The sequence below is a fragment of the Oryzias latipes genome, chromosome 20 (assembly GCF_053564925.1).
Source record: "Oryzias latipes strain Hd-rR chromosome 20, Olatipes_Hd-rR_3.1".
Taxonomy (NCBI): domain Eukaryota; kingdom Metazoa; phylum Chordata; class Actinopteri; order Beloniformes; family Adrianichthyidae; genus Oryzias; species Oryzias latipes.
The window spans coordinates 12556150-12577466 of NC_136256.1; the positions used below are offsets into that span (position 1 = coordinate 12556150).

Below are 21317 nucleotides of genomic sequence, written 5' to 3' on the forward strand. Positions count from 1 at the left end.
AGGTGGCATCTTCCACCCATAACTGTTAATACAATAAACCTTCATCCCCAAGTCTAAAGAAGGACGGATTTAAGTTGGTTTTATGTTCGGTCACCTGTTCCTGGCGGTCAAACCATCGATCTACCATAGGGTGGTTGGCGCTGAGGGAAGACCGGGTTATTTCCCTCTGAAACTGAGTGGTCCAGCCACTTGCATCGCGAGGAAGACTCCTGTACGCATGTGCCACTCTTTCCTGTAAAACAAAGCAGAGTGATGGAACTGTGAAAATAGAATGAATAATATTTCTGCAAAAGCAGAAACCTTGCCATTCTTTGATGATGAATGGAGTGATATTAATCTGGACCAAAAAACGGATCAGAGTTCCATATTCCTAACTTATTTGATGAAGGAGGAAGCATAAAATCCTGGTTTTAGGGGCACAGAGTGACACTCCAAATGTGTGTTATAAAGTACGCTACGGTAGCCTATTGCTCTTAATAAAAATAAAAACGTGTTGTGTGTTCAAGAATGCACTGAAGAATGGGTTTTGGATGTGATTTTGGCATATGGTGTTCATGTAACAGGGTGAACTGTTTTTATTTTTATTTTTTTTTGCTTGTGTTTTTTTAAATCCTAAGGCCCCTGAAGGGGCCACCTAATTGAAGCATGATTGGACACAGGTGTGCACTGGGGGCCAGCAAATGAGACTGGTTTTAAGGAACAGTGGCACATGAGAGGACAAGGACAAGCTCTGAAGTGAAAAGGCGGCGGGGTGATTCTTCTAAATGTCAGGAAGAGCCAGACTGCGCTGCGGATTAAGAAGCCACCAGACGAGCAAGTGCCGGGACCGACACAGGGGAGGATTGCTGTGGGAGGAGCAGGCGCCGGACCGACAGCGGAGGAATACCCTCGAAGGAACGCTCAGCTCTGGGTGAAGCGGTGCCAGAACAGGTCGCCCTGCGAGTCGGACGGACGAGCACTGGCCTGCAGCAGAGGAGCAGCTGAGCCAGGAGCCAGACAGTGGTCAGAGGGGGGGGGGCGATATTGGAACGCAGAGGGGTGTGGTTGTGACCCGCCACTCTTTTAACTAAGTACCCCTCTGTTGTTTTTACCTCTCTTTTGGATAACCCGGGGGTGATTTTATGTCGTCACCAGTGCCGTATTTTAAATTTTGCTCGTTATTTATTTTTTTACTGATTGCATGTTTTTAGGGGTTTTATTGAGCTTGGTGTTTTAGTTTTTTAGGTTCTCTCTGGGTTTTTCTATTTTTTACAGACAGAGCAAAAAGAGACTAAGCCAACACCCCTCATTTTTATAAACTCTTTGTGCTCCCCTTTTGAACTGTGGTCCCGGCTGTCCTGTCTCCACACACACATCCAAATCCAGAATTCTGCTTGGCAACATTCACGCTATACGGTCGCTACCAGATGCTAGCACATGTACTCACAGTGGGAAAAGAGTTGGTGCAAAGTGTAAAAACAGTGCAAATTTCGTAAATCTTCCTCCAGGCTTTTTCTTTCACAGCTCTATTACTATATATGAAAGACTTGGTGTTGTAGAATTCCTGTCCAGCACAAACCGCAATGATTAATTTCTCCTTCAGGATCGATTTTCAAATGGTTAGTACTTCCTTGTATTAAAAAGGAGATACTACCGAATTCTCTGATCGGTTAAAGTTTCACTGGTTTACCTGTCAACGCGTGTTCAATTGTACATAGAGCCTAAAATCCAAGAAGTGAACGCAAAACTTTTGAACGGGGAGGTCCGAAACATGTTTACATAGACTAGAATAGACGTGTAGAAACGTGGTGCACACGTTTCTGAGCCCGTCGGAAACATAGCATTAATCTTTGATTATCTAGTAAAGGGCTAATTTTTTTCTACATGGCAAAACTATTTCAAAGACAGCACATTAGAGATAGAAAAATGAGGGGAAAACACTGGTAGGCACCCTGACCCCATGACCTTATCTAGACTAAGAGGATTTGAACCACCAACCTGTCAATCAAACTCCCACATAAATTCAATTCAGTTTTATTTCTGTAGCCCAATATTACAATACCATTGTCTCAACAGGCCTTACTAATTGTACAAAAATAAAATCAGTTATAAAATACAACAGTGATTGCTAAAAGAAACTAAACTGGGCATCTCTGCCCTTAGACCCGCCTTCTTGGTAAGGTAAAACTGCTAAAAAAAAGATTCCAGGGGAAAAAAAGGAGAAACCTCAGGAATTTCCACATGAAGGAGAGATCCTCTCCCAGGATGGACAGGCGATGTACCAGGACTGTTAAAGAAGAATTTGCTTACTTTTGTCACTTTCTGTGAGTTCAGTTTGGCCCTACTGAAGGCCCTGCACTTTTTCTTCGCTTGCCACCATTGCAAACTCTATACTTGACTGAGAAATGCTATATTACTAATGTGGTGTAAAATAAAATGTTCTTTTCTCACCCCTCACCTACCCCAGATCTAAATCCAAGCTGTTATAAACTTAGTGGCCAAGTGGAAGACTGAACCTCAAAGGTCGTAGGTTCAAATCCATGGTCAAGTCATAATAAAGACTCTAAAAATGGGACCCAATAACTCCCACCTTGACATTTAGCATTAAAGGGTTGGATTTGGAGTTTAACCACAAAATAGATCCTGAGCATGGCAGCTTAAATTTGCTACTCCCTCAGAGGATGGGTCAAATGCAGAGAACACATTTCACACACCTGAGTGTGTGAAAACTAATGGGACTTTAACTTTAATTAAAAGAATTGTTTTTGTTAAATTAGGCGCAGATGAGCTTTGTCACTACATAAAAGCTACCTTCCTAAGGTTTCATAGTTGAACTTCCACAGAATCTCTAGCATAAGCAGGATTCTGAAGATTTGGTACCCAAACACACCAGATTAGATTCCAGACATGATTTAAAAGAATTTTTTTCACATTATTTGATTTTGATGTAAATCTGGGCCTTGGTCAAATCCCAACTAGGACATTTCTATGTGGAGTTTGCATTTTCTCCTTGTGAATGCAACGGCTTACTCCATGCACTCCAGTTTCCTCCAACAATCAGAAAACATGCTTCATAGGTTGATTGCTAACTCCTGATGATCCCTTAAGTTTGTTTACATGTGGTCCAGTGCTAAACTTGCAAACTATCCAGAGTCTGCCTTACCTTCATTCAACAGTAACTAGGATAGGCTCCAGCAACCTCAACTAGGATGAAGCTGGTTTAGAAAATGAATGGGTGGATGGGGAAATTGGAAGGATGGATTTAAATTGACCCTACTGGTCCTATAGACCAATAAAAATTGGTTTAGATTTCTGAAAATAGACATAACATTTCAAACATATGTATTTTTTAACTAAAACAGACCATCCATATAAACAGGAAGGCTATAAAACAAGTGAAGGAAGGAAACTCAGTAAGGAAAGAAAAGAAAAAAAAACTATTGTAGGGGGAATCAGAATCCAGCGGAGAAAAATGCATCCCGTCATAAACCATGTGTGTTTTAGTACAACTCAATGTGGCGTGAAGGGGTCTGAGGAAGCAGACAGAACAGTAAAACTGAGCTGAACATGTGGACTCAGACACAGACAAGCTTGATAGGCATCACAGTCTGAGAGAGACTGCAGCAATGATCTCTTCACAAACTTTTACGACACATCTGACCATAAAAGCTTATAAATTAAGATACCAGAGGAGCAACAGTAAATCAACAGTGTTGAGTCAAAAGCCTGATTCCTTTCGATTGTGTATTTTAAATTCACTGTTAAGTGCTATCTGATGAGTGAATGCTCCCACGGGCAAATGTTGTGTAGATTTAGCAGAACTGCGCCTCACTCAGCTGCCTTTAAACTCAGAGAACTTGATAGAACATGGATGACTGCATTTTATCGTGGAAGGGGAAATGATGTAAGACAGCAACGCTTTGTTTATTGTGTGTGTAATATGGTTTTTTTTGGAACTGATTTCTCTTTTTAACAATGTTCATGTAAGGTTGCTTTCACACCAGATTGGTCCCGTGAACTCCGTTTTAAAAGGCAGAGATGGCTAATCATTTCCACTGCCTTATCTGGTTTGTTTGCAGTTGGTTCTGCAGTCTGAGTTATAGGGTTGTTTTGTAATAAAACCAAAGGCTGAAGCAAACTGGGCCCAACTGTCAAGAAAAATATAACAGTTCCAGATGTTCATCACTAGGGGGCAGTGTCAAAAGAAAACACACAAAGAAGAAAATCTGCTTGTTTTTTTAATCTCTGATTAACATGAAAATATATATATATATATATATATATATATATATATATATATATATATATATATATATATATATATATATATATTTTTTTTTTTTTTTTAATGGACCAGAGTTCACTTTCAGTTTACCAAAGCTACATAAATCTTGATCGCTATCAGATCTCTGTTTTTTAATTCTATAACACTGGACTTATTTTTTGTGAAGGTTTTAACTTTGAGAGTCTAAACAAAAGAGAAAAGTGTAAATATGTTCCTGTCTGTCTGAGAAAAGTGTATAAAGTGTGTAGTGAGGGGTTTTACAGGCTTAAAATATTTGTACTCTTACTTTGTAGTTTTTACCTATTGTTTGTCCTTTTTAGAATGTAACCCCTGCGATAAACCAAAAAACACTGATTTTTGCGAATCAAACCTGGGTGCAAATTAAACCTACCAATGAGAATATTTGCTAAAACAGGTTTTACATTGTTTTGAAATGATTCCGCATGGTGTCTTTGACAGTACTACATATTCTTTGGCTTCAGTGTCATGATAGAAGAAAGTATGGTTCATCAACTAGCACGAAGAACATTTTTTTCCAATCAAAAACTTAATCAATTAATCAAAGCTTTACTGTCACTTGCCCTTCATTCCACTGAATTACAGAGTGAAACAGCATTTCCTGGGACGATAAGTGTGAAAGTAAAAACAATATAATAAAATACAAATAAACAAAAGAAAAACATTCACCATCAACCAGCCTGGCCCCCTACTACATCCGTTTCTCACTTTTTACTCCACATACGGCCACAAAAGATTAAAGAGACTGCACAGTAGTGTTACACATCCAACAGGTCCAACGCATGAAATGTCCAATTCCACATGGAAGCAACACCATCCTAACCGTTAATCACAGTTTAGCTTTAGTATTCAGTAAGAAGTTAGAAGCTGTTGATGAGTCTGTCAGTTCTGCAATTTATGCTTCGGCATCTTTTGGGTTTTAGACAAATTAAAGTATTACTGTATAGGCTGGATCCAAGGTTCAGTTAGTTAAGTGCAAGACTGGCAAATAGGAAAACAGGGTTTGATTTCCATGGGGCACAATGAGCTCTATCCAGTGTGGGTCCTTAGGCAAGGCCCTTCACGCTACTGCCTAACTAGGTAGCCACATGTCTGGGTCTCCCTGTGCCGGTCCCCAGCACGGGTAAAATCAATCAAATCAAATACCGGTTTAAAAATCTCTGCCAAACACCTGGATTGATATGCCAGAAGATGAACAACAACCGATTGGATCCCAAATCTGTCTAAGATTTTTGTTCTACAGTTTTTGTGGAGAAGAAGTCATCCTTTTTTTTGAACTATGCACTTACGAATTAAACATCTGTCTTTACGAGGAAGCGTAACCTAAATGAAAGTTCTGATTCCTTTTTTAACGAAAAAATAGAAGATTCAATGAAAAAGATACTTTTCATCTGCTACAACGCTTTTTGAGATAGCAAGCTCTCAGCCTTTTTATTCATCTTTAAGTATAATAAATAGTCTTTTTTTTAACAAAAAACATTTCTACAAAAGGAGGTATTTAAGGACCTTTGACTGTCAGTCGTTTTGAAAAGTTAATTGGGTCCCGTTATATTTTTGAGAATTCAAGAAGTATGTTCATGCTCAGAGATCTTGACTTTTATTTCTTCAAAAGGATTTTATAATCAGGGGCTTTAAAAGTCAAGAAAATGGGAGAATGTGGGAAAAAATAAGAAAAGGGTTTAATGGATCAAACTTGTTATTCTTTTTTTTTTCTTTACTTGAGATAAAAAGTGGTTTTATCAGAAGTAACTAGTTTCACATTATCTATGCCGCCGCTGGAAGCCTGCCAGCCGAGCAGCATATGTCCCATCTCTTTGATGTGGCTGACAGAAAGGGGAAAGATGGAAATCAGAGAAGAAAGGTGTAAGTGATTTGAAAAACAGACTTCAGAAGGTGAGAGGATTTCTGAGACCATCTCTCATCCTATAATTGGTGCAGCTCAATACATCTGCTCCTCTGCAGCAAATAACTGCTGGGCAAGTCTCAGTTTGAATCAGTTTTACTCAGGTTTAACAACTGTTTGACAAATGCTGGGGATACATTACCTTTTGCTCCAGGCTGCTTGTGCCAGAACTTGCACTCGGCTTATGGTTCAACTTTTGAAAACCAGTTGTTGTGGACCAGCAAGATGGGTTCTTTCTGGACGGTTCTTCTTGAACATCTGGGACCTCACCTGGAGGAAGGCCAGACAGGGAGGGGTCGCTGCTGCGGCGGACGTTGAGGGCCATGCCTACGGCGCAGGAGGCAGACAGAAAGCAAAACGTCAGAATGATAAATTGAAACAGAAGTTTTGGTTAAAAGTGTTCCGTTCTTGCAACAACAGACCAAATAGGCCCTGTTTTAAGCCTTAGTCACATACACCAGTACCCACAAGTACTGCAGGTTTTTGGGTTGTCCAGGCCTGTAGAGGGTCGTAGAGAGGCACAGTCAAATCTTGAGTGGCTCGTAAAGCCACTTCAAGGCACATCATGAATATGCTAAGTACGGTTGCTGTTTGTGGGAAGTTTGATTTGATTTGAAATTGTTTATTTTAAGCAATCAAATAAGAATAGTACACAAAAACCAGTGTATCGTGTAGCACACTTAATGCTATAGTAAGTTGCACGCACTTGTGATGTACAGGTGATAGCGGCTGGATAGCTCAGTTGGGTGTAGGACTGAACCTAGGTTTCGCTTCCCGGAGGCGCAATGAGCTTAATCCAGCCTTAAGCAAGACCCTTCGCGGTACGGCCTAACTATGTAGCCACAAAGGGGCCCAAGTCCGGGTCTCCCTGTGCCAGTCCCCACCCCGGATAAAATACAGGGTTGTGTCAGGAAGGGCATGTGGCGTAAAAAACCTCTGCCAAACCACCTGTGCGAATCGGTGAAAGCTGATTGGCTGTGGTGAGCCCTGACGGGATACGCCGAAAAGTGAACACAATGATGCTATCATACAAAAGCCACATTCTATTCATTATTAAGGTGTGAGTACTGACCGCACTTACGGGGTGTGTATGGGACGTTCCACACAAACTACACTCTGATTGTCTAATTTCTTCATTCCCAACAGTCTTGGCATTTATCATGTGATCAGCTCTAATGGGCTTCTTTGAGCAGTTTTTGGGGGGTTCAGAAAAAAAATCTGTTCGACATGTCTGTGTCTCGCTTTCTTTATGAAATGTAAAAGAGTTTGCTACAACCTGTCGCCTACAACATACCCATAGAAAGAAATATTCAACAACCTTTTCGCTCAACTGACTCATCAAACGATTTAAGACTTTTGTGAGGACCACCTGTGTACCCCTATAGGTTTGCCCATTTTTCACCAGCAAATAGCCCTTATTTGCTGGTGGCTCTCGGAAAACGTCCCAGATTCCGCTCTGCAGCTACAGACGCACTCCATTCATCGGGGAGACCGGACAGCAGCCTCCGGTAAAGCGAAGGGGGGCGGCGTGTGTGTGTTTATCAACAACACGTGGTGTGGGGACGTACGGACTGTTCACCAGCACTGTTCGCCTGATGTGGAGTTTTTGTTGCTAAAGTGCCGTCCCTACTACCTGCCAAGGGAGTTTACAGCCGTGTTTTTAGCTGCTGTTTACATTCCCCCGCGAGCCAACACTGCAGCGGCTCTCGGCGAGCTATATGACGTCATCAGCGCTCTAGAGACAGCTCACCCTGATGCTGTTTTTATTGCTGCGGGCGACTTTAATCAGTGCAATCTCCGGACCGTATTTCCCAGATATTACCAGCATGTTAACATTCCCACTCGTGACAAGAACATCTTGGACCATGTTTACACGAACATAAAGGGTGCATACAGGGCCGCACCCCGCCCCCACTTTGGACACTCGGACCACATCTCTTTGTTTCTGTACCCAGCCTACAGACAAAGACTCAAACAATCTAATCCAGTCACCAAACAGGTTCAACTCTGGACCCCTGAGACTGAGAGCACATTGCAGGACTGTTTCATGACAACAGACTGGGATGTGTTTAAAGCTGCAGCCACTCTGGATGGCTTCTATTCTACTGCTGACTCTGGCCGCATGTGGAGGGGCCTACAGCACATCACGGACTACAGAAGCAGCACCAGCACCATCAGTGCTGCAGACAGCCTGCCCGACGAGCTCAATGCATTCTACACCCGCTTTGAGACGTCCACCCCCCACACGGAGGGACCATTATACTCTTGGACAATTACACCCCCCTCACCCCCACCAGTCGTCTCATCAGCCCAGGTAAACAAAGCCCTGAGGAGGATCAACACCCGCAAGGCAACCGGTCCGGACAACATTCCTGGACGAGCCCTCAGAGCATGTGCTAACGAGCTGACAGACATTCTCACCTCCATATTCAACCTGTCCCTCAGCCAAAGAGTGGTCCCTTCCTGCTTCAAGACCACAACCATTGTTCCCCTCCCCAAGAAGAGCCCTCCCACCTGCCTGAATGACTACAGGCCAGTAGCACTCACTCCGATCATTATGAAGTGCTTTGAGAGGGTGATGCTGACCCACATCCAGAGCAGCATTCCAGACACACTAGACCCCCTGCAGTACGCATACCGGCCCAACAGGTCCACCTCAGACGCCATCGCTGCAGCACTGCACACCTCCCTCTCACACCTGGAGAATAAAGACTCCTACATCAGGATGCTCTTTATTGACTACAGTTCTGCTTTCAACACGGTTGTTCCCCACAAGCTCACCCACAAACTGTTCTCCCTTGGAATACATCCCATCATCTGTGACTGGCTCCTGGACTTTTTGACTGGCAGGCCTCAGTCTGTCAGAATAGGGAACAGGACTTCAGCCAGCATCATCACAAACACTGGCACACCACAGGGCTGTGTTCTCAGCCCAATCCTCTACACCCTGTTCACCCATGACTGTGGGGCCTCTCACAAGGACAACATCATCCTAAAGTTCGCAGACGACACCGCTGTGATAGGACGCATCACTGGCGGGGACGAAGCAGCCTACAGGAGGGAGGTGGCCAGTCTGGTGACATGGGGTGAGGACAACAACCTCACCCTCAACACAGACAAGACAAAGGAGATGATAGTGGACATGAGGAAGGAGAGGAGGAACCCTCATCAGCCGCTTCTTATCCGAGGTCTGGAAGTGGAGAGAGTGAGCAGCTTCAGATATCTGGGGGTCCACCTCAGCCAGGACCTCACCTGGACACTCAACACCTCACAGCTGGTGAAGAAGGCTCATCAGCGGCTGTACTTTCTGAGGAGGCTGAGGAGGTTCGGCATGTCCCCGAAGATCCTCAGCAACTTCTACAGCTGCATGGTTGAGTCCATCCTGACCAGCGGCATCACAGTGTGGTACGGCAGCTCTACCGCTGCGGACCGCAAACGCCTGCAGAGAGTGGTAAAGACTGCGTCCAAGATCACCAGGACTCCTCTTCCCTCGCTGCAGAGCATCTACAAACGCAGGGTCTGCAGGAGAGCTGCCTCCATCATCAAGGACCCCACCCACCCGCAACGAGGACTGTTCACTCTCCTCCCCTCAGGACGGAGGTACAGGAGTGTGAAGTGCAGGACCACCAGACTCAAGAACTCTTTCTTTCCCTCTGCCATCAGACTCCTTAACAGCTGACTGGAGTCTGGAAAAAACAAACTGCACCTTGCTTACCCTAATTGCTGCTACTGTCACTGTCACTTTTGCACATTTGCACTTTTGCAACAGCCACTCGACATCTTGTGTTTTTGTGTGTATGATGTGAGTGAATTGTTTTTGTTTCCTCTATACTTTTGGGCATTCGGAGCAGACAGCAAAGAAAGAATTTCATTGTGCAGGGAAACCCGTTCTTTACTGTGCACATGACAATAAACTCTTTGAATCTTGAATCTTGAATCTTTGAATCTTGAATCTTATCTATCCGTAAGAGCAGTTGTGACTAAGGCTTTACATTTCGGGCTGCATCCTGCTTGAGTCTGGCATTAAATTAGAAAAAAAGTGAATGAATCAAATGAATGATGAATTGTTTTACTAGTAAAGAAAGCAATTAAATTTTGCTTAATGAACAATTGCTTGTTTTCTTCTAGTTTTTTTTCTTTTTTTAAATAAGCATTGTTCCAAAAGCGTAAAGGGTCACAAACAAACAGATGAGTCTCAAAACAGATTATTTCTTATTGAAAAAAACATACACTAAACATAAAGTGTGACACATCTTTCCACTAGAACCATAAACAACTTTTCCTTTTTTTTTTTACTATTTTCAATCTTGCAATTTTAGTCACTTTCTTCTCTGACGGTATTCTGCTTTGCATCAGTACATTTTTTTACACATTAACCCACCTTTTCTTTTCATTTGAGTTTTCAGGTCCTTCCAGGACTTTTTTTAAGCCTTTACTTGTAAATCTACAAGCTTTGGAGTTATTGGATATATATTTTTGAAGCTCTAATGTCAAGGAATCCATCATTTTTCAGTGTTATCAACATTTGAGTGATGTTGCAGCTGGTGTGTCGGCCCCTCCCACACACAGGTTAAGCAAGGCTATTCATAGATTTGAGCTGTCAAACTCAGAGCTAAAGGTAAAAAAAAAAAAAATTAACAGCAAAAAAAGTTGAATATTGAAGGGAATATTCATAAAACTGAAATTTAAAGTTCCCTAAAATTGAGATAAACAACTTAACCTATAAATATAATTTTGCGGCAGATATTTTTTTAAGTTTAATTTTCATGTTAGAGGTGTCTAATGACGGTGTTGCCCTTTAGATAAATAAAACTAAATATAAAAAATGTGGCTTAACAAACACTGTTTTAATTTGGCAAACTGTCCACCAAGTTTAATGGTTGTAGTAAAGCAAAAATATATATATATTGCAAAAAAAGACCAAAGACCAGAACTCCTACAGGACTTCCATCTCAAAGTGAGTCTGGGCAGGCTTGAAAAAGCCTCTTTCCTGTCACCACAATGAGTAGTCAAAGTAACATTCGTCACAGAGTTGAGCCATTCAAATAAGATTGTCAAAATAAACCAAACTGGTCCATTTTTTATTCTTTCTTCCGAGTTTATTGAAAAACGCTGCAGATTCCTGTAAAAACAGAAAGACCATAAATGCATCACCAACAGCTGTCATGGAATTGACGTCAAATCTCCTTAAGCCACAAAGATTTCTATACGATGATGGAGCAGCCTGCATGTTTCACCCACAGCTATGTAAACAGCGAGTTAACCACCTGTCATTCAGCTGTGCATCATTGCAGAGAGCATATGCCGGTACTAAACTTCCATCTGATACACCACAGACGTGGCTCATTGTTGGAAGCAGTTCAATCAGCACTTATGTGAAGCTGTTACTCATTGGCAACAAACGTGCCAAGATTGCTGCTTGCAGGTAGACAAACAGGAAGTTGGATATGTTATGTAACAAAACCTTAAAGGGCCTACCAATACTATGCTATTCTTCAACTTTGAAGATGACAACTTTAAAGTTGTATATAATTTAAACGATTTATAAAATGTAAATAGATTTTAAACTAATAAAAACACAGGAAAAAAAAGTGTTTGAGAATCTAAATTGAGTGTGAAACCTTATAAAATCAAATCAGAATGGGGGGCATATACTTTATTTTGGAAATGTCCCGTAAATTTCTAACTCCTGTGAGTGGAAGGGATGGCAGTGGATTCGTGTTGAATTAAAACTGTCTACTTTATAGGATATCCCAAAATTCTCATACTCCTATGTAAGAAAAAAAAAGATATATCTGGCAGATTTACACTTTTAGTGTAAAACTTTATTTCTACAACATTCCTCTGAGACAAAACATCCCAGCAAAACCCACCAGCAGCTGGTAATATAATCCAATCTGTACCCCTTTGTTGTAAACGTGTTTCATTTATTTTTGATGCTGACTTCATGGCTTCCTCAAAGAATACTACAAATCAAATAAAAAATAAAACACATGCTCCACGGAGGCAAGCTAACCAATCAATGAGAGTTTTTTTTTAAATTAAGTTCAAGATTTAATAACAGCATTCAGTAAACTTTTGACCCTTCTTGAAATGACTGGTTCATGTTGAGTTCACAACTCTAAGCTGGGGTAATTAATGCCTAGGGTTTTTATTAAGAGACTGACACAAGGCGATGTGGAAAATTAGGGCAGAAAATGACAAAAGTGAAAGGCCAATAGAAGCTTAAATAGTGTATTTATCCTAATTATATTATGTCTCCACGTCTCTGCGTTTTTACAACAGCCAGACCATTTTTCTCTCAGGTAATTACAGAGCCTAAATATTTATATCTGGCTGTTAGGGAATGTTTTTTTGTGTGTCGAGGCTTATACAAGGCCGTTATGTATTTCCCAGAATACCTCAAGGCTCAGCTCTTCCTGGACATTTGTGAATCTTTGGAATCTGTGACCACATCGATCTCGCTTCATTGGATATGATTGCTTCCAGATGCAGGCAGACTCAGATGCCTATTACTGTGGGTTTATCAGCATTTGTTTCTTTTTTAAAACATTGGATTTCTGTGATTCCAAATTGTTTTATGTCTACGTCGCAACGGCCCTTGAGGGTGGAAACGGGCTACCTGCAGGTGAAAAATGGACAACGCTTTACAGGACATGCAGGTGGTCCACATTAAATAGCAAGATCGTTGACCGTTGTTTGAGCCCGTAGTACAAAAGTGTTCATGCACATTTTTTATTTGGGTATGCTGCGGGCGACATGTCGTGGTAAACACTTACAACACATAAGAATAAGCAATGATACGTTCACACCGGGAATGTGTAGCATGTTTAAGAACGAGCAAACATGGGTTCTTGAGCGCACTTAGTATACGGTGTTCGCACTGGACCATCACTACCCAATAGTAGTGCATGTACTCACAGTTGGATGAGACTAGATACAAAATGTTGAAGCGCCTCTCATGGATTTCGCCCCACGCTTTGTCTTTCACAGCTCTTTTTTGATATACGAAAGACGTGGTGTCATATAATTCCAGTCGGACAAAAACCGCAAAGATTAATTTCTCCTAGATGATCGATTTTCAATTGGCTGGAAATTCCTTGTGTTTAAAATGACGCCACTATATGTCACTACCAAGTCTTAGTCCTTGATTGGTCAAAGTTCAACTGGTGTAACTTTTAACACAGGTTCAGTTGGCACCATTTTGAATGTAGAGCTCGAAAAAAGACATAAAAACCTGCGTAGCAACATGTGAACACGAGTTTTGAACGCCTGCAACGCACATTCATGCGCCTTTACGTAGACGTTTCATTGGAAGCAAACACGTGAGTGCCTGTTTTGGACCCGTAGCATTAGAAATGAAGAAATTAAAAAATCAGAGTGCAGTTTGTGTGAACATCCTACAGGTGTCCTACGGGCACTTACACATCAACTGCAGACACTGTGCATGCAGGACTTCGCATGGTCATTTAGGGCCAGTATGTACACCTCAATAAGGACTACAGTGTGGTGTAAGGGCGCCATCTGTACATCATAAATGCATGTAACTTACATTATCCTTACAAAAACTTCAGAATACACTTACCACACCCACGACAATCATACATGCCATTTTCATGACGTCCCTTAAGGTGGCCACACAAGCCTCAAGGGAACTGCAAGAATAGCACCCATACAGATCAACCCTCCATGTCACTAAAGCATAACTGTGTAACACAATACAAATTATGTCACAATTAAATCGTAGTACTGTACGCGGCACAATCTTTTTTCCTTTTAGTTTTAATCTTAATGTGTAGTTTCTACTCATATGTGGTTCAGTCTTGATTGATTTCGTTGTACAAACATTTAGCTTCCTATTTTTATCTAGATGTAAAAAGAAGTTTTACACTGACTAGATTCCCTTTAGCAATGTCCTCTCAATAACAAACAACCTGCTCCCCCCTTACTGTGGCGATTCATTACAGATTTGCAGCACATGAATAAAAGAGTGAATTCTTGTTTGTGCACCCGCTGATAGGAAGGTCACAATATGAAGATGCTCTTTCCTCCCCATCCTCCCTTACCAATCTTCCTCTGCTTATTTGTGGAGGGATTATCCCAGCAGTCCGAGGGGTTTGGTTGGTCCCACATTTAATAACCGGCGCCGCCACTTTAGAGCGCGCAAGCAATCGATCCAGACTAAAGAGGGAGCAGGACCATTCGCGATGGTTGGGGGGGTTGGGGGGGGGCGCTAATAAAACGAGGTCCTGATTCAGGCCCTGCAGTGAAGGATTATGGTGGGGGCTCAGGGTCATAAACATGTGCACACACTTGAATTCACCGCAGGGAGGTCATACCCTCCAGGGGCTCTCACTTCGCATTGTGTTGTCCTTTACTTATCTTTCATACGGATATAGTTTGGAGACAAAATTTCTAAGATTGTGTAAATGACTGATTGTTATTTATTTGCAGTGCACGTTTCAAAACAACCCCAGAAAAATGAGCAAATCCATTTAAACAGACAAATTACAAACTGAAGGAAGTAGCATGGGGGGGGGTAATTTGACCATTAAAAATGCCACATTAACCAAGAAATGTGTTTATAAAGACCTTATCGCACAGCCAGTATGTACAATTTGCGCATATTGCATGGATGAAAATTGGTCATGCGTGAATATATGTGGTAAAAGGGAGAAAGGTTGTGGTCTTTACGTGACTTTTCCACAGATGTATATCAAATGAACCACGTTAAAACCACGGAAGAAGTATGAATAAACCCTGTAAAGAGCATGTAAATCAATATGTAGAACATGAAAACTCTGTGTGATTATTGCGCTGTTTATATGTAATTCATTAGTGATTCATGAGTCAATTACATCATTTTAACCCAATATAAAAGTTAAACATCGGGGGTACATCCATGAAAAGTGTGTTAGACATATGTGGACCTACGTGCAATGCCTCGATCACCGTGATTACCACTAGCTCCACGGACAAAATGGGTGTGTGGGTTAGTCTGGGGACGGTGCTGGCCGCGCAGACTCTTCCTGGAAGGGGCTGTTCTCACTTATCTACTGTAACAGTTAAGGGGTTATAAGGTAGATGATCATCATTAATATTGTGAAAAACACTGTTGGAGTCCCAGAATCTGCATATTCGTGGGTTTCTGTCCTGCCATCTTGACTTTTTCTATTTGCTGGGCTAACTTGGTCTTTTGCACAACCTGTGAATGTTACACTACGTCACTATGTCAAAAAAGTTGCTTATGCATGATATAGACCTTTAACTGGTCACCCTCTGAACTGCAGCTGCCCTAGATTAGATATCTCCCCCCTTAAGTTAGATGAGTTTTAAATGGGCTTTTCTTAATTGTTTCAATCCTATTCCTGCTTTCAAAATCAAGTCAGTTCTTTAAAAATATGTTAATATTCCAACTTTTACTAAATATTTCTCAGTTAGGTAAACTTGTTTCCTTATTGTATGTTTTTATTTGTTGTTGGGTTTTTTTTGTCCTTTGCGTTGTCATGTAACCCAGGCTTCTATGAGGAAATGATTAAATCAGGAAGCATCTGTGTTCATTTTTAGTCAAAACAAGGACAGACAGCGGGGTCTGTGCCTTTAAATCCGCGGAAACTGGCATTTATAAAAGCAAACCATGTGCACATATGGTTTTACAAAACTGCTAAAAAAAGAATGAGCACAGTCTTCAACATAAACTGACATTTTTGCGTCTGGTCTCAAAGGATTGTTTCTAACCTGATGAAAACTTCAAAGCTGAATGAAGATGAATCTAGACAGTCTGACCTTTTTTTTTATTTTTATGGTAAACTAAATAATGAAATATTTCAAAAATATCGAAAACATAGAAGGCATCACAACATAAACATCATTCTATAAAGATGCAGAACTAATGTATGTACTCTGGAATGTTCCAATCATTTAAACTGCATGTGGAGTAAATATTCTATTGTAGATAGAACGTTGCCCTTTTTGTCTGTCTGACTGAAAGGGATTTTTTTCCCGCATGTGGATAATGTTACAAGGAATGCATCCATGAGATGATCTGAATAGTTCCACAGTCCTTGTCCATATACATCAAAAGGCTGAAAATCAAATGTGGTTGTGCTTTAAAGAAAATACGACAAGTCTTCAAATGCAAAATCAAATTTATGGAGCACGTGTTATTTAACTTACAAATACATGAATAAAAATGTGAAAAAAATCTCTTCACGAACGGACGATTTTAAGTTGGCATTTTAAAAAGATGGGATTAGTAAAAGTACATCTGCAGCTGGAATGCCGAGTGCACCAAACATCACAGAAGATAACACGGTTGAATGAATCAAAAGCTGGAATTTTTCTGCGCTGCAAGATATGGGTTAGAGGTTCTGGAATAAATAAAGTCCCAAACTGGTATTTATATAAAAATATTTGCTTACAGCGAGAGTACAGGCACCACTGAACGAGCGGAGCCCAAGACAATCTGCTGGGTATTTTCAGTCGCGGCCTTCAAGCCCTTGTGTAGTGCGGGTCAATGCTCTCACACCAAGATGATTTAAATATAAATACCAAGCCAACCTGGCTTCATGAAATGTCTGAAAGCATTTTTTTTCTTGGGCTATTTTGAATATTTCAAGCCTGGGTTTGTTCAATGTCTGAATAAATTATGGTAGTGGTCCCTTTTAACTCAGACTGGAGTCCCTTGTGCATAGAGGGGAGAGTTCCACTGAATACACCCTGACCTGAAGAGTCTAAAAAAAGGGACGCCACAGTTCAAAAGTGGTGGGAACCAATTCTGTGGAAAGAGATATGAAATATGTAGAGGATTTAAAAAGGACCCTGGCCATGGAAAGGCCAAACCGGGTTAAGATTCCAAAATGCTTCTGTGAAATATTTGGCTTTGATAGAACATTAGAGAATAAAACAGACCTTGACTTTAACAACTACCGTCTTTTACCAAGAGTACAACATGTAATCCATTACAGATAAATGGATCGATGGAAAAATACTTTAAAGCAAAAGGCCGGCTATGAAAAATAAACAAAATGCTGCTTACCTTTAAAGCTAAGTGCTCACATATCTGTGTAATGCACTTTGTGTCTGTGCTTTTAACGCATGGATAGTGTCAGAGGGTCTAACGCAGTCCCCTAGACACCAAAGTCTAAAATGTACATTTAGATTTTTTTCTGATTGATGATTCTGAATTAATGTATTTTTAAAGATCTTCAAAGGGAATTTTGAGGGAACAGCAACCCTTTTTTTATTTTGCTAGAAACAATCCATCATAGACCGCATGAATACATTAGTTTTAATATGGTTGTATGATGTTTCTAGAAAACTTTGGTAGGCTTTTGATGATTAAAAAGTCAGCTAATTTCTGACTTTTAATTGGCAAATTTGGTTAACCCTCTAACACTGAAGGTGTTGTCAGTGATGCCTAAATAATTATATTTGACTGGTTATGCAATTAATGAAATACAAACTGATTCTGTCACAGTGAAAACTGGCTTTTCATATTGCCAATGTGTCGTTGTATTGCCTCTTCTCCACTACAGTAGCAGTTGATTTACATTGATTGTGTAAACACTATTACTGTAAAGTGTTGGATATCAGCGCAAAGCTGCTTTTTCTCTGCTTCCTAATACGCTGGAGACACACTGTGTAAACAGTTGAAGAGTCATGGTAGACAAAAGAATGTAACAATTCCTTCTTTAAAAATGAACAAATGTCCGTTCATCTTTTGGTAAAATGGTTCATATGTTTGAGAATTATCACAAACAGTGGCTAGGATTGCTTTGTTGTTCTTTGACCTGAAGCAAAGGGTGCATCTTATGGCTTAGTCACAACTGCCCTTAGAAGATGTACAGGGCACACACGTGGTCCAAACAAACTATCAAGTTTGTAGACCACTCGGTAAGCGCTTAGGGCGAAAATGTTCATGCATATTCTTTTTGACAGGCATGCAGCAGGAGACAAGTCAAAGGATAATTAAGGAAGAAGTAGGTACTTATGCATCACCTACATGTAGGATTGCGTATGGTCAGTAAAGAGGCAGTGCTTACATCTCACTAATGACTAGAGGTTGGCATAAGGGTATCGTTTGACAGCATAACCCAACGTCATAAGTGCTTGTAACTACAAGACACACCTGTGCTCCTTTAAGATGAGGCTGCATCTATGACCTACTACAGGCCTGGACAACCCAAAAACTTGCAGCACCTGTATAGGTGCTCTGTACGGGTGCATGTGGCTAAGGCATTCAATGTTTTTTAGGGTTCTCCCGATTTTAAAAAGTTGAGGTTTTTTTTTAAATCACTCTTATGCTTGTTATACAACCCTATTAGATCTCTATAGTGTTCCAATACTTCACAGGGTTTGATTGAGACTCTGTATGGAGGCTTGGGAATGAGTAGAGAAGCTGCATCCCACAGGGTTGCTGAGTCAACCTTCCTTCCAAACTAGAAACAGAAAAATCCTGCTTCTTTCCTCTTTCCAGAAGAACAATACAGACAGTTTACTAGAGGGAAGGAGGAGAGGATGTCAGCCATCCCAGAACCCCTTTGAGACCCCGGATGCCTGCAGCAGCAGACACAGAGACACTTCAGCAACAATAACATCAAAGTATGAATGTGGAGCCCTCAGAGAGAAGAAAGGGGTAGAACCCCCCCCCCCCCCCCCAATCAAACCTGACTCATCTAGGTCAGCCACTCCATATGTGTGAGGGTGTCTGTATTTTGATTTTAGCTGGATAGCATTTTTTTTAAATGACAACTCCTAAAACATTGTTGCCCTTATTGACTTATATTAGAATTTGGAAACCAGGGTAAACAATCTTGTGAGAATTCCCCCCTTGGGGGGCATTTCAGGTCTTTAAAGCCACCTACATGCTTGTTTCCTAGATACTTATGCCCAATTTATTTCAATTTACCAAAATCATGTAAGTCTAGCCCAAAAGGCAACACAGTTACTTCCATCTTCAGACTGGTTTGAAAACAAAAGCAACTGGACCCAAATCAGTTCATAACTACTGTGTCTTGTAACACAAATAACTCAGTCCCCATTCACTTCAGTGCAAAATAATCCAGCTTTATACCATTGTAACACTCCAAAAACTTGTTTCCATCTCTGTCATCATAATGTACATTAACTCTACTTTTGTATCAACTACAAAATTTCAAAATTCAGAACAAGTGACACGTGATGGTTGGCTATTTACCCATTTGCTGAGGGATTTCTTACGTCAAATTGAGCTGGCAAAATGATGATGGCTGTAGTTCAGAAAAACAGGCTTCCAGTGGTCCCCTTCCAACAAATGATGTCATTGGTGTAGCCAATCAGAAGCTTCAGGAGCAGTAATGGTTGGAAAAGTAGGAGGACAAAGACCTATGAGGCCTAGAGCAGCACACCCCAGCAATCACATGGTCGAGCCTAATATTGTGCAAGAACAGAGCCACAGCAGTATCTTCAGTGTAAACAGCCAACAGTGAGCTTTTTCTCCTGTAGAAAGGAATCTCACTTGTATGTAAGACAATGAAAATGTTGTGAATCTAAATTAGGAGTTACAGGACAAACCAGATCTAGGAGCCTTGCTAAACTAACACAAGACTCATAGCTCAACAGCTAATACCAATACATGAAATCCATCTTCCAAACTTGCTTAATTCCCATCCATAGTCACTAGAGCCCACCCATCAATTGAAGGACCAAGGCAGGGTCCAACCCCGTGCAAGTCTATAACAGAGCGTAACAATTTAATATCAAAAGAATCAGACCCATTTTTATGTAGCCATTTCAATAATAATGATAAGGTACATTAGAACAACGAAAATATTCTACAAACTGTACTTAATTTTCAAATTCCAAACCACTTTCTGGAAAGAGGTCCCTGTCCCTGTTTTTGTCCGTCATACTTTGTCAACTTCTTACCAGTCCAAAGCTACTCCCTGTATCGCCAATCTTATTAGACACCGTTTCTATCATGAAACATGTGATGGTGTCAATAAGAACAGTAAAAAGTCCTTATGCCGTTGTAACAACTACCCTTAAAGGGTGATATGGGCCCTCTGCTGGCAGAAAATGGGCAAACCTGTACAGGGCACGCATATATTAAGATCGTAGACCGCTCTAGTCCATAGAGCGAAGTAAGTCATAAGTTTGTGTAACTTACATTATCCTAACAAATAATTCCCGATACACTTACCACACACATGACAATCATATACATTCCATTAGGTGGGCGCACACGCCACAAGGGACCTACAAGACAATCATATCACATGCAACTGTATGGGTCAACCCCCCTACTGATGCACGAGACAGAGACAGTAAAGGTTGAAAAACAATTGGGTTCTGTGCTGCAAAGAATATTGGTTCGGACACTACCGTTAGGTCTCTGTGAGTGTGCTGTTTAACTCTGTATAGCCTGATGGAAGCTGATGCCCAAAGCAAATAAAAACTTTATTAAAACACGCAAAAAAAAATAAGAAAATCCCCCACTCTCCACTCATGTACAACAGCGCGTGTGAGATCAGAGCAGCTCAGAGTCAAAGGCTGTCAGAGAAAACTTCTTCTGAAAATGCAGAACAGCACACAGTGGAAGAAAACAGGAAAGAAGTCAGGAGTGCACCGCTGCTCCATAGAGAGACAAGAACTTATGTTTTGACTGTTTTCTAAAAAGTGAATCCAGGAAACTTGGAAACAGATGGTATTTTGATGTGCAAAGTCGATGTTTTAGACATGCATGATGCTGATCAGTCACGCGTTTTATAGAAGCAAAGGAGGTTTGTGCAGAAATTCAAGGCAGGGGGCCATGAAAAGTAAAAGTTGTATAGAGAAGCTAAGTTTCTGGAGGTAGTCAGAGCCTTTGTTGGAACCTTTGAAAGAAACACATTTACTTTCTGGTGTAGAAACAGTGAGCGGAGAGGCTTTTAGGAGGATAATATTGTCTAAAGTTACACTCAGATTGGTAGCTTGTTTTTATGATGACTGAATGAAAGGATACCCATAATATTAAGTGGCAAATCGAGTCAGTCACATGCTGATAAATCTCTTCTGTCACTCTTTAACGGCGTTTGCATCCGACACCACTGAAATAAATTTCACAGAGAAGTTTCTGGAACTTGATCTTAAATAAGCTTGTTCGGTGCAAGA

General features: G+C 41.0%; 1 protein-coding gene and 1 long non-coding RNA gene across 3 annotated transcripts in view; one reads left to right on the forward strand and one right to left on the reverse strand.

Moving 5' to 3' along the window:
* LOC101161760 (partitioning defective 3 homolog) overlaps positions 1-21317 on the reverse strand; it is a 409769-nt gene that overhangs the window by 265694 nt on the left and 122758 nt on the right. The window contains exons 4-5 of one of the 2 annotated variants that reach the window (XM_023950353.2): positions 6328-6512; positions 95-232 (exon numbers count right to left, since the gene is read on the reverse strand). In XM_023950353.2, the coding sequence (XP_023806121.1) occupies positions 95-232; positions 6328-6512 (323 nt within the window). The remainder of the gene's footprint in view (positions 1-94; positions 233-6327; positions 6513-21317) is intronic. The other variant, XM_023950354.2, reaches the window with a different exon arrangement.
* The window catches only part of LOC144988369 (uncharacterized), a 40089-nt gene continuing 19633 nt past the window's right edge, over positions 862-21317 (forward strand). Inside the window, exon 1 of the long non-coding RNA XR_013652256.1 lies at positions 862-1002. This is a non-coding gene — a long non-coding RNA (uncharacterized LOC144988369). The remainder of the gene's footprint in view (positions 1003-21317) is intronic.